Source organism: Streptopelia decaocto, assembly GCF_964273445.1.
Source record: "Streptopelia decaocto genome assembly, chromosome: 3".
NCBI lineage: Eukaryota > Metazoa > Chordata > Aves > Columbiformes > Columbidae > Streptopelia > Streptopelia decaocto.
In genome coordinates, this window is record NC_138656.1 from 72,907,431 (window position 1) to 72,921,672 (window position 14,242).

General features: G+C 41.5%; 1 protein-coding gene across 1 annotated transcript in view; it reads left to right on the forward strand.

Moving 5' to 3' along the window:
* METTL24 (methyltransferase like 24) overlaps positions 1 to 14,242 on the forward strand; it is a 49,654-nt gene that overhangs the window by 18,833 nt on the left and 16,579 nt on the right. Inside the window, exons 2-4 of the mRNA XM_082049307.1 lie at positions 3,057 to 3,155; positions 6,133 to 6,272; positions 11,742 to 11,970. Coding sequence (XP_081905433.1) covers positions 3,057 to 3,155; positions 6,133 to 6,272; positions 11,742 to 11,970 — 468 coding nt within the window. The remainder of the gene's footprint in view (positions 1 to 3,056; positions 3,156 to 6,132; positions 6,273 to 11,741; positions 11,971 to 14,242) is intronic.

Sequence of the window (14,242 nt, forward strand, 5' to 3'; positions counted from 1 at the left end):
ATATCCAAAGATGCATAATATGGACCGTAACACCTCCTCTGCTCCTCTCATATACTTGCCATAGAAGTCTCCTGTGAAAGGAGCAGCTTCTCAGCCTGTTTTGTACAGCAGCCACAGGGACTTGCTCTTGGTTATTTATTCTAGAGGTTTCTGTGAGAGAAGTGAGAAGATCAAAGTCATGATGCCACAGTCAGGTTTGCTTTGAGGAAATAAAATTTTAAAGTCTAGGAAAAACTCCTAAAAATAAGGAACATGTGTTTATCAGGAATAAATGTGATATTAACAAAGCAGTTGGTGCATTTTACCTGTAGAGTTTGAGAAGGCTTACATGGAAATGCGATGGAACAGGCTGAAAATTCCCTGAAAAACTATAAAGAAAGCATACCAATGTACATAGGAGTGGCTTCTTCAAGAGGATATTTTGTGAGTCCTGAGTATACCCAGGCCACATCATTGACACCAGTGAGTTACCTGCTGGGAGGATGTACCTGGTCCAGGAGAGGTGCTGGATTTTGACCTTGTTCATGGTCTAGGAATCTTACTGTAATGCAGGTGCCCCATAGGGGTGTTTAGTAGGTGTTAGGAACAGACCTATCTAATGTATTCGTTAGTGCATGGAAGTGGGCTGCTGCTTAGTAAGGAGCCAGGAACCAAGTATGAAGTTTGAGAAGCTATTAAAAAGCATTGCTGTCAAACAGGAGCTCAGGTCTGATCTCAATCACAAAAGCAGCATTTGTGTAGCACTCCTAAATTTAGAAAACTATATAAAAGGTTATTTTTTTTCCCTTTTTTTAAGTGAAACTGCATTATTAAGTCATTGGGGGTTTTATCTTCATAGCCATGTGTTATTGATACATTTGGAGACAGTGGAAAAGCAGTTTGTCACCTTTAGGAACCTGAGGGAAAGGCACAGTAGCTCTTTGATATTGCACTCTGCTGAAAAAGAACCTCATTCACGTGGTTAATTATAGAGATTTTTTTTTTTTTTCTCTTTCTTCCCCATCAACTCTGCGCAGAGGGAATTCTTGCTGAGTGGTGCCACAATGGCCACCCTGCAATTCCCTTGCTTAATGAGCTACTTCTCACACAATAAGATTTCAGAATAACTGAGCACAGATGTTTCAGTGTCTGGGGGGGGGTTCTTGCCTGAAAATGATTGTCAGTCTTCATTTTCATTTCAGCTTTCAAGCCTGTTGAAACAGCAGCATTCCTGTCATTGCAAACGTTATTCAGCCGTGTGAACTGTGACTTGTTCTGAAAGTTTCCAGGCATTTCCCTCCCTGGTGTGCCCCTGTGCTCCTGCTGTTAGCTGCTTGCCAGGCTGCTTTCTGCAATCAGAGGGTCAGAGGGATGTGCTGCTGCAGACCCTGTTTGCTCACTTGCTCCCAGCCTTCTGCTGCCTGGGGTATTAGAGCCCACATTTGCTGCAGGCAGCAAGTTTCAGGGTGGGAAATCCTGCTTTTGCCTGCTTGTGGGGGGAAAAAAAAAAACCCTCAAATGTCCTTTTCAGCATCTCTTTACAGTTAAAAAAATAAACTAAAATAATAAAGGAGAGAGCAAACCCTAAAGGAGCAATAAACCTCATACAGACCTCTTGCCTCACCTTCACTCCAGACTATGTTTACTTAGGCTGCAAAAATACCAATCCATGATATCAGCTCAAGGCAAACTCCATCTGTGCTGGTGGTCCCCTTTAATCATCTTTCTTTTCTAGTTTCACCTTCTCTTTTGCTTTCCTGCGTTCCTTCCTGGTGTCAGAGGATCCCCACTGTCACTGCACTGGTTCTTGTCCTGGTGCCGCAGACTGACCCAGTGGTGGGGTTGTCCTCTCTGGCGAGGCCCAGCACCTCACTGCTCTGATCTGCCTCTGTCCCCTCCAGTTAATTGCTACTTCCAAGTTTTCCAGGGCTTCATGTGAAATAAGGTCCTGTGGGAATCCTGAATGAGGTTTCTGTTTGGTATTTTCTTGAATGTCAACATGAACCTATGGAGGAAAAACCCCATCCTCTTTGTTATGGTAGCTCAGTTAATTGGGGATGATTAAAGGGAAGCTTGATGCTACCTGCCCAGCCATAGAAGTGAGTGATGGAGCCCCAAGATGAAGGGTCATGAGGAATCAATCTTAATTTAGTGCAACTTAACACCGTGCTTGTATTTATATCTACTTGAGGGCAAGAGATAACACGTCTAAACTTCCTGGTGTGACAAAAGCAGGCAGAATTGGGAGAAGGTGACGCAGATGGGAGTGCAGAGCCCTGTTGCTCTGCAAGCACGTGTCTGAAAGACCTTTTCTGTCCCACTCTGTCTGTGTGGGAGGTGTTGCTGGAAAAGCTGACAGGATTCCCAAGGTTCAGAGCTGGGGGGACCTCACAGGGAGTGCAGAAAGCATCCACCAAAGCTCCTTCCTTGGGGCTGTGAAAATGAGGACTGGTAGGGCTACTGACAGCCTCGCTGATGTTATTTTCAGGAAAACAGAATTGTGGTGTATCTCATCAGGCAAGTGTGGGAAAGGAAGCGGCCTTTTCTCAAAGAGTGCAAGAAGCATGCTTTTCTACCAAATCCAGATTTTTAAAAAAGAGGTTGTTTGCAGAGGTTTCCTTTGGCAATTAGTATTTGCAATCCAAGTTGTTCCCATGGACATTCAAGCGGAGATATGCGATAGACATTAAAATTATATCAGTGTTTTCAGGCGGTTTGATATAGGATTTTTTATTCAGATCTTGGTTTTCTTCATGCCTTTCTACAAGCCAGGTCTTACTTGAGTGTCCTAGTATAACTGCGTTGAGACTTGTATCCTGGATGAAGAGCCTTTTCTTTCTGAATTACCTGCATCTGCTTTCAGAGGTGGTCATGATAAATCATAGTTCAATGCTCTTTCAGTGTAGTTCAAACGCTACTTTATTCTGAAATTACTTTCATGTGTAGACAAGCCCTTAGGAAACTCCTTTTGTTTGAAATGAAATCTCCTTAATTTATTAGCACTTGCATTGTTTGCTTGTACTGAGAAAATTAATGCTGTTCTTTTAAGGTGTTTTTTGTTTTGTTTTGCTTTTCAGGCTGTGAGATGGCACATTGAACTGCAACCATGGGCAAGTCCAACTCCTTCCCTCAACTATGAGGCCTTGAGGTTCCTGAAGTACATTAGCACTTCTCAGGTAGGTTTTTCATTTCAGTCTCCATTTAGATAACAGTTTGCCTGTCACAGGTTGTTCCCACTTAGGTAAGGAATTAACTTCACACCAAAATGATGTTGAAACTGCTTTAATTTCTAAAGTTGCTGAACCTAGCAGTGATGGTCAACAGGAACATAAAGATCAAAACACAGGGTAGAAAGAAGACATTATTTCCTTGCTTTTTATTTCTAGATGGGTTCATGTCCCGACAGAAGTACGATATGTCTGAAATTCCAGATGTGGTTCCACTCCCTCTCTCTCTCTCTTTCTCATTCTCTTGCAGACACAAAAAAATGCATAGCACTCTGTAGCAGGATAACTGTATATTCAAAATCTCTAACCTCTCAATAATAATGTGATAACCAGGCCTGTTTTAGCTAAAAAGGATGCTTTTGAGGTTCCCAGCAAAATGAGAACAAGGCCCTCCCTTGGGGAAGTTGCCCCAATGGTATCAATAGAATCTTGATATTCTGAGGTCAAAAATGATGACCTGGAAAACTAGTGTTTTTATGTGCTTTTTCAAAGGTGACATTTCCAGATCCTGATTGCATTGATAGAAACTTCCAGGGTTCAGCATATATGGAACCTGGGCCATCATGTCTTACCAGAGGCACCACTTCTGCATGACAGCATTTATGCATGCATTTCCTGTAATAATAAATGAAAAAGGTGCTGGATGCCCACAGTTCTGACAAGGCAGCTGCTTTCAGTACCCAGGTCTGTCAGCAACTGACCCTTGAATACAGATTTAACTGCACCACTGCTTACATTGGAGAACAGCAAAAAGCCTCAGGTGCTAATGTCACTGAAATGTCATTCACATATGAAATTCTTTGTTAATGCAATGCTTTCAAGGCTGAGACATGAGATTCATTTGAAACGCATCTAAAAATATGCTGCTGTGCTGATGGTGTGGTAACTGGGAGGGTAGCAGAGTTTATCCTCCAGCTTGTGGGTACCACAAGGCTAAATGCTCAAGAAAATGACATTTCTGCCTCCACTTATGCCAGCACGGAGAGGACAGGAGGCAAGATGTGTGTGTGGAGACAGCAGGAGATGTGTGTAGAGCTGCTTGTTTTGTTGTAAAGAAGTTTAGACTGCAGCAGGCATATTAAGCTGAAAACATCCTTCATCTCAGTGACTTAATAAACAGTGTCAGATGCTGCTAAACTCCACTAGTTGGGTCAAAGCCTACAAGGACATCAATTAGCAGAGAGTTTATTGCTTCTGATACACTAATCGAGAAGTTTCATTCCCAGAGTAACTGACCCTGGTGGGGGGGACAAGCGTAAGTGAAAACAAAAAAATGAGAGAAGTTCTTGTTGCTGACTTGGCAGATGTTAGAAGATTGATAACTGATGGGATAACACTGTGACAGGTATGAGCGCTTCTGGGAATGGGATCCTGTTTATCTAGATGAGCATGGAATCTCATTTTCCTTGTTTGCTGAGCAAGGGTCTACTAATTACTGTGCCCAAGTTCAGCTCCTTGCCATTAGTGTAGAATAGCTCGAACTGCTGAGTGGGGGAGATGCCATGTCAGCAGCGTCGAGGTGTGGCCAGAAAAAGCTTTTCCAATGCTGGTATCTAATGAACAGAAGAACCAACCTATGTGTGCCATTGTCTGCATGACAGTAGCGAGTAGAAGCCCAGAACAGGATGTGAGCTTAGTGCATCAGGGTCTGTAAATCACTCAACTGACTGGTAATGGTGCTAAAGACAGAGTTCAGGGGTTTTTATTTTTGATAGCAAGAGCTATTAAGTAGCAAGAGCTATTAAAATTGCTCCAAATTCTGAGTGTTGTAATTGCTCATAATACCACGAGTCAATTAAGTGCCAGCACTGCCGAATCTTACTTTTCTGTAGAGAGCACATTATTCTTCTGTGTCTTAAAATTAGTGCTTGCTATTGCAATGCCATTTATTCCTTGATTATTATGTGACTGAAGGGAAACGGGTAGTGGGGTGCAGTGCAAATCGTTGCTTTAAACTTAGTGAATCCTGAGAGCAGCATGAAGAGATGCTATATTAGCTTTTATGAATTTTTCCGTGGGAATTATGAGCTGAGCAGGAGCAGGGAGGTGGTAATGCAGTGTGCAGCTCTTTGGATATAATGCTCCAGATAATGATCTTTCAGAGCTTAGCTTCTTAAAAAGTGAGAATTTTATTTACTTATAATAAGGCACATAGTGGAGAGTGCCTACCACAGCAGAGGCTGGATTCCAGTTTTCACTCTCACCTCTGTGTAAAATTGTTCCATTTGTGTAGGTCTAGGTGGGGCCAGACCTGTGCTTTTTAGTTTGACTAAAACCAAGAGCTGAGCCTGGGTGGTTTGCTATAGAGGAAGGAAGGAGCGAGATGAGAACAGTCAGTTCAGGACTGATGTTTAGCTTGGTTTTGTCTCCACTACTGTTTTTTCCACCTCTGATTCCTCTGTTTAGTTAAGCTCTTACTTAAATCCCTTTGTTGTTGGAGAACAGATATATTGGGGTAATGATTAAATCCCTTCTGGAACTGAGATCCAGGATGCTCTAGGCAAGATATACAGTGACACTGCAGTTTGTGATTGCAATCTAGAATCGTGGCATTACTTTAACATGATTCAGGATGCAGAATCCATTCCAAGGTTTGAAAAGAAAAAAAAAAATAAACATTTTAATGCTGAAATAACTCGTTCTCAGGAAAATTGATTTTGGGATATACTACTAATGCTTAATTATTTGCTTTTCAAACTGTGTTGCTCTCTAGGGGATTATGCAAGCCTTACATTTCACCAAGCAGAACAGATGAACAAGGAAAAAAAAAAAAATCATCAAATCTTCATAGTTGTGGATCAGATTGACAATCAGATTTAAATGAAACCAATTAACATCTTTCTTCTTTCCGCTGTTTCCCCAGAAGGCAAATTAAAAACAAATTAAAAGTCATATCTTAAAATGAAACATGCTTTGATTTCAACAGATTTCTTGCGAACAAATGAACCTGAACAGCCCGGGAGGGTACTCTGAAACCACAAAGAAGCCCTGGTCGGTCTGTCTTGATGAGAGGTTTAGCCTCATTCATCGAATCCGAAGCAAGCAGTGCCGTCTCTATTCACTTGGGTAAGTGCTCTCTTTAAAAGACAGAAAATTCTTTCATGACACTTAGCTTCAAAAGCCCTACAAATGCAACACAGTCTGCAACAAGGTTGTCTTTTAAATTACAGACTTCATTCAGGTGTGTTTGTTACATGTTGGTGTGCTTCTGTATACTCTATTTTTAGGGAAAAAACTTCCTCCGTGAGGGTCTTTGTTTCCCTTTGTTTTTCTAATATCAGTATGAAAACAAATTGCTTAACGGTGAGTATTGAGTGGTAGTTCACATAGAGGAAGGTGGAAATTAATGAGATAAACTGAGAAGCCAAGAGCATCTTCCCTGGGCAGAAATGACTTGCATAATTGTGAAGTACTTCAGTAGCATTACTAATAAAGCTTCATTAACAACCCCTGGGATAAAACAGTACATTTGCCTATGAGAATGTGTTTGCTGAGCACTTCGAGGTGACATGTGCCAAAGTGATAATAATAAAGGCAGGTGCAGCTTTATTTTAAAACATTCGTGGTGTTTATGATGTTTGCAGCACTTGAGATTGAAGTTTTTACTCTTCACAGAACAAGTACTTCCATGGGTAGTAAAAACACAAGTGCAGCCTGTTTCCCTGCTAATAAATCACTCTGCTTCCCAGAGGGAAGAGGGAGGTCAGTCCTGGGAGTTCATCAGGCCACTGGCCTCTTGCGTTAGCCATCAGTGCCCAGGTGCATTAGCAGAATGATCACCAGAATCTGGAGCTTGTTTCACACAGATCACCACATGGTTGCAGCCTAATAAAACTGTCTTTGCTGTCTTAGGAGCCATCTTTGGCTGAGAGGTGTATAGAAAGGTTCCATCTCCCTTGAACCAGCACAGTTTATTTCTGCAATTTTGCTGCTGTGGATGGATAGCGAGGATGGATAGCGAGGATGGATAGCGAGGATGGATAGATAGGATGGATAGCGAGGAACTGTGTCTGGGTGGCGTTTCTCGGTGATTAGTACATAGTAGCTAACACCAGCAATTAACACAAAGTGGATGCAGAGTGCACTGCAGGCAAAGGGAGTGTTTTCTGTTAATTTCTGTGGTCTTACATTAGGAGAGAGATGCTCTCAGGTTTTGCTCAGCTGCATTGCTCTGTGGCAGAACAACAATATCATGCCCCTTAGAGACAAATCATATATATGCAGAACAAACTCCTCTCGGCTACTGTTGCTTCTTATTTTCTGAATTTCATTTGCAACCTACTTCAAATTATAATTACCTGGTTTTAATGCAAATATAAGTTTACATGATTTTTTTTTTTTCTCAGTTTTTCACATTCCTGTGCAAGTTAGGAGAGATGCTGTGTTATCCCATGCTCAGGTCCAGACTTTACCTGCTTGACTGTAGTACTGGCTCATTGTCTGGGGCTCCTTCTAATAGTCAGTAGGCAGAGCCAGGCACATTCAGGTGGAGTTATTTAGCTAAGCTAAATAACATTCTGGTGGTAGGTATAGCTTTGCTTTGATTGTAGAGGAAGTCTGGGATAATGTGGTGGCTGACTTTAGATGTCTTGGCAAAGTACTCAAAGTTCAGTGGAATAAATCTAGACCTTGCCCTTCAGGTTACGTGATTGTTAATATTAGACTTGAACTCCTGTATTAATGTCCCTCTTCTCTTTTGCTATGGAGCAAGTGTGGGTTGAGAATGGCATTTCTGTTGAATTGGCTGGTAGACACAATGCAGAATTGATTTAATCTGTGCTAGGAAATGCAGATTTGGCACGAAGCCGACCAGCACAAAGGTAACTTGCTAATAGTTTTGAACAAATTTGAACTAGCACGTGTATACCAGTGCTTTATATGTGGTGCTGTTTTGGATATGGTACAGCGAGCCTGAATGCCAGGTTTTCTGTACTGACAGAATAGTAGGGCTTAGTAGAGATAGAAATTGATGTTGGCTTTCCCATCAATCATCAGATATGTGTGTGTAATAAATACCCAACCATCACATGGAACAGCTAAAAAATAAAAGGAAAATATTTGAGGTTAAGGAGGAGCAGTCTTCAATCCCCTGGTTTACTTCTGCAGCCTTTGGAGCTCGTCACTGCATAATTCTTCTCTCAGAGTCGCTTCCTTTAGCTTATGACAGGCAGAAAAGTAATTTTATTCTGAGAAAGACAAAAATCCCCTTTAAACATTTTTGTTATCTCAAACAGTTCATAAAGAGTAAAGGGGAAGCAGCTGCTTCCAATGAAGAACATTCTCTGTGGAGAGGATAGATGGAGGACAAATGTGAAAGTTCAGTGTGAGTGTTACTGGGAATCCTGAATTAAATCCATATATCATTAAAAATGGAACAAAACATGCTGCTTAGGCTTTGCCTTTTTGAATGCTATAGAAGAGGTTACTTGTGAGTGGGAGCAAGTGAAATATCCAAAGGTCTTTTTAGATTAGTATTAGTTGCCTCCACTACTGGGAGGCAGCAGTGTTTTTGCTTGGGGGACAGGATTTCCCAGTATGACACATAATTGCAATATGCATTAGTGAGTTCTAGTTATTAGTGCTAAATCTGCTTAGATTAAGCTAAGTCTGTTACAAACACCACAGGCAGACACTCAAGCTGGGATAATATGAGTGAATAGGATTTCAGAAACATGCTGGTTGAGGTTTAAAGAGTCTGACTGCAGTACCGTATAAGAGCCCTTTCAGGTGGATCTTAAAGTGTTGGGGCTTTAGGATCCAGATGGGATGCTGCTTGTTTCCTGAGGTGGAGAGTTCAGTTATCTTCCTTTGGGGGAAAAAAAGGGAGGAGAGGGAGCACAGAAAGGGAAAGCTGGACCTTAACATGTGTGTTTTCACAGCTCTGTCCTATGGTCCCTGTGGGAGCTGGAGTCTCTGCAGTGATCAGGCTGGATCCAGATCCAGGTGCCCACCAGCACTGTGCTGGAGGTGACAAAGCAGTTTTTGTGCCACCTGTGCGTTTGCTGCGCTCCAAGATGAGGTGGGAGCTGGTGCGATGCTCCATGCGGTGCCAAAGCTGCCGCTCAGCGTTCGTTCTGAGCACGAGGCTCTGTGTGCCGTGACCCTCGGCGAACCCAGGGAGCTGGGGACAGCCAAGGGACACTGTGTCCTGCTGTGCTCTGTGCTGGGTCAGTGTCCCTGTGGAGCTGGCAAGCTGCCCCTTTGCAGGCAGGGGGCTGTTGCTGCTGCTTTGAGAGCCCACCTCTGCCTGCAATGCTGACCGTGGAGCTGAGCTCTCTTCTACTTTACAGTAAAAATAGGTCAGTGTCTTTAGTAATTTTTTATTTTGCTGTTGCTGGAGACAGCAGCTGCTCTATCCTGACAGTGGGGAAAGGCCTCTCTAGTCTTCTGTGACCTCCACACCTTTCTTTTAGAATCATGGTTCCTTTTTAAGTAACACAAAATCTTTCTTAGGAGACCTCCTTTGTTTACCTTTTTCGTGCTGCGTTATCCCTTAGCATGATGATATGTGAGCCAGGAATTTTTCGAACCAGTACTTTTGGACATGACCTTATTTTCTGTCCTAAATATTTGTTGTTGGTTAGATCTCTTTTTCAGATATAAATATGAGCTTGTAGCCAGAGTGCTAGAAGATATATCAGCACCTTCTTCACCCTCATCTGTTTGCTGTTTCTGTTTTGCACGGCTGTGAACCTCCCTTTGCAGTCCACACGAGCAGTGTTCTGTTTGGAGGCAGCCTGAGGTCTGTCTGCAACAAAAGCATCTGGCCCTCTCGGTTGCACCAGCTGGCACTGTCAGAAGTGTGTCACGGACATGTATGTCCATCAGTTGCTGGTAGGCTCATCACACTAATGCTGTAACTGTCCCAACAATTCACATTTTGTTCAGTTTTTCCCAGCTTCTCATTCCTAGGAGATTACATTGCTCTTCATTCATCAGTGTCCCTTCTGTAGAAAGCCACATGCAAACAAATATGTCGATTCACTTGGTTAACTTCTGAACTTTTCTCCTAATGTGTGTTGAATGTATTAAAAGAAAACGCGTAGTTTCCTCCTACACATCTGTACGGGCTGGAATCCTGTGAAATAGAGTCATTCTTCACAGCACACTGAGCTGTTTTTGCAAAGCCTGTCTCCTGCTTTCCAAGGATGCCTGAAAGGGAAGATGGTTGAGGAGAAGACCTTCTTATAGGGCATCGTTACACGCTGCTTAGCCAGTGTTACAGCAGATGTGATACTGTATTGGTAACTTCCAAAACACATGCTCTTCCAAATGTTGTTTCAAGAGTTGGATTAATTTTAGTTTATCAGTGTGTTATCTATGTGAAACATTTAATGCTGATTCAATGACTTATCATAGTGTAGCATGATTTATAGTGTTTTATGTATTGATGCAAATAGTCAGAGTTATTTCAGGTTCACACTGTGGTAAGGGCTGTGGTCCATATGTGTGATTGCAATGGTAAATACCAGTATTTTTTACTTTTGGTGTACCCTGTGTGAACCAACGGCCTGTAGGAGGTAGGAATATGGCACAACCTTGTAGAACACGTCATCTCCTTGCAGAGACAGGGACTGAGACAACACTGCTGTATGATGGGGCTATTAGTTTTTCTTCTTCTTTGGGGATTTTGCCAAATTAGTAACAATCATACTCTTAAGTCTGTGTAAAAACTCTGCTACTGTTGTGAAGGGGTTATTTTTAAAATTGCTTTTTTAATCTCTATTTGCCTGTGCAGAGAGAGGCATTTGGTTCTTGTGTCTTGACCCTGCTGGTGGCCATTACAGCTCATTTGGTAACACCAGATTGTAGGCACGGTGGGAAACATGCCTGATTTTAACAAAACGATATTGTATACAGTATTTGCTGTCCTGCTCGGTTATTGGAAGTTTGCACAGTGGACACTAAAGAATGTATTGTAATCTTGTCAAGAAAAGGCAAATTGAAAATAGAGGAATATATAAAAATATGAAATATAAACAGAGGAATAATGGCAACACAAAGGTTCTAACTTTCAATTTACTTATAAATGATATCGACTTCTGAATTAAGAAGAAGCTCTTTGGGAAGGTTATTGGCCTGGCTAAGAGTGGTTAAGTTCTGGTTCTGATAATTACATGCATTATATTGCATTGAGCGTGAACTTTCTGGTGAGGTTAGTTCATCCAATCCACTCCAGTAGTTTCATTCTAAAAATGAAAAATTAATTAAAAGTTTCTTAAGGTCAGTTATGACTGTGACATTGGGAAAAAAACCACGTTCCTTTAATTTTCCCTTAACAACTTATTCCAGTTCTTCAGCAGAGATTATTTTGGACCCTTAGCTTTATTTCTGGTTATCTCATCAGAATGAGGGTTAGGTTGTGCTCAGTCTGTGGATATACCCTGAGAAGGAGCACGACAGCTCCACTACTTTGCTTCAGAAACAAATTGGTTGGATTTTACCTTCTTTTACTATGAATCCTCAGAACGTTCCATTCACTAATAGTTCTTTTTGCAGCATTAGTAGTTTCATCTTATTTTGTTTGTTTTGCAGGCTAGGCAGTGATGACAACAAGTTTGAGACCAGCATGGCCAACAGTGGATGTGAGGTGCATCGCTTTGATCCCAGCATCAAGTCCGCACACATTCAGGAGGGTCGGCACCTCTGGTATCACCGCCTCTCCATCGACTGGAGGGATCCCAATCCAGCCATCGCTGCTCATAAACTTCACAGCAACACGAAGAAGCTGGGCACCATAATGAATGAATTTGGACATCAGAAGGTGAGGACTCCTGTGTCAGGTTTCTTACTGCAGGGTTGGGTGTTGGGAATGCTGCACATCTTCGTCCTTGGTGTCTCAGGAGGTCAGGCACTTTCCGAGGACATCTCCTGACAATGGGCCTCTTCAGAAATACTGATAATACGTTTCTTGTAGGGGTGCCTTGTCTGTTTTGCTTTTTCTGTATGTTTATAACAGCCACTTTAATTTTAAATCACTAGCCATATACTAAATACCTTCATCCTACTCCCTTCGTATTCCCTTCAACTGGTGACATTGGGTGTTTATGTTTTCAGTCCTGTGGAAGGTTGTTGCCCAAGTATGAATGCTGAACTACCCATACAGCCAAGTTTAGAAAGAGAAAAAACTATTTGCAGCAATAATTAGAAGAGGCAATGGATGTGCTGTTTACATTTTGAAGGTCACTGGTCCTAATTACAGTTGTCAACAACAAAAACATCCTGTTTTGAAATTGGCAGCAATGTGTGTTTTTTTAAAACATATCCTAGTTTATTTTTAAGGAACTGTAAAGACATTAGAAGTCTTAAGGGCTCGAATAACTGTTGCCAGAATACATTTGAGGAGGTCCTTTAGGTTGCTTTTAATAGAGTTTTTCCTTCAGAGGATATTCAAGCATGAATTCAAATGCTAATATACTTCATTGCCTGCAGCTAGGTCTGCTTGTCTTTGTTTTTTAAGAAATAGGCAGCCTGAGCTAAGGAGGAGCTTTTCCATAAGATTTACAGAGCAAGCAGTGCAATGTTTGTTTGGTTTGTTATTATAAAATGCAAAATGTCTTTTTCAGTTTATTCCCTGCTTTTCTTTAGTATTTTCTTTTTGGTTCAGCTCTACTGATTGGACCATTTTGAAGATAAGAGCTGAAAAAAAGCTTTTTCCTACTTCTTAGTCATACTGTAACTATACTAGGCTGTGCATTAGTGAAACATCTGGGGAGAGAGATGCCTTTCTTTTGATGTGTGCCTTACATTGATTTTATTTATTTATTTATTTATTTTTATTTTAGAAGAGTTAGTCACAGAACAAATGATTAATGACCTCATCCAGAAACAGTGTATGAGTGTTGTGATATACCAGGCCTGCTGAGAACAGTCAGTTCCCAGGTTATCATGACATTATGGAGTGATTTTAAGACCTTCTGTGAATGAGGAGGGTATAGCTATAAATTCTTAGTATATAACTTTCTGGGCAAAAGGTATCTTACATGAAAGCCGCTGACTGAAGGGTAACCGAAGAACATAATTCATGTGTAACAAGTGTATACACTTGTATACACATGGCATAGGATTTGGTTAAGCGTATACACATGGCATAGGATTTGGTTAAGTGTGTTGGTGCCTTACGGACAGTGCATGCAGCCTCTTGCTCTATTTGCGTTCGGGTAGCTCCCCTGTGCAAAACTATGGCATTAGTCAAGTCAGGACTTTCTCCTGGTGAGGATGAAGCTGTTACACATTCTGCAGTCTTCTGTTACTTTCTATTTGTGAAATACCTGAATGGGCTGACCCTCCCCGCATTGTTCTGTTCAATTTTTCTTTAATTTGGAAGGCATCTTGAGAAGTTGCATGTTGCATAAAGACACAGAAAAGCTCCAACTAAATACTGTGACATTCAGGTTTTCATTCTTCCGGTGAATGTGAGTGGAATGTTTCCTTGACTGAATAAGTTAATTCAAAACAGTTTCACAGAATATTTTCCAAAGCACTTTTTTCAGTTAGGAAGTTAAAACATGCTCTTTGTCCTGTTCTTTTTAATTTTGAAAATCCTTCTGCCTACCCTCAAAATCCTCCTGTTCCCACTTCAAGGCAAGAATTCCAGGCAGCTGCATTTGAAGCTAATGCCTCATTTTCTCCTTGCTTTCGTTCTTTAATGTTTGGGACTTGATCCAAGCCCCTCCAAGCGATTGAGACTATTTTCACTGTGTCAGGGACTTTGGACCAGGCCGATGAAGAAAGGACAGAGAAGGCCTCCTGGAGTTCTTGCTGTTGTAGCCTTGAAAAGAAAACATGCAATTTGAGGTTTTTTTTGTGCAGGAGAATCAAAGAACTTGGATGGTGTTGTTTACACTCTGGCTTGGTTGAGAGCACACCTGCTATTCTGCAATCAGTACTTGGACCTCATCCACAGAAGGGGAAACCCATTCTGATGTTATGGCAAGAAACAGAAACAGGTTTTTCGTGTGAGAGTGGATTTGAGGAAAGATTAAAAGAACTTGATCTTTCTAATTGACTATGTAGCATAGCAGTCCTCAATTCTA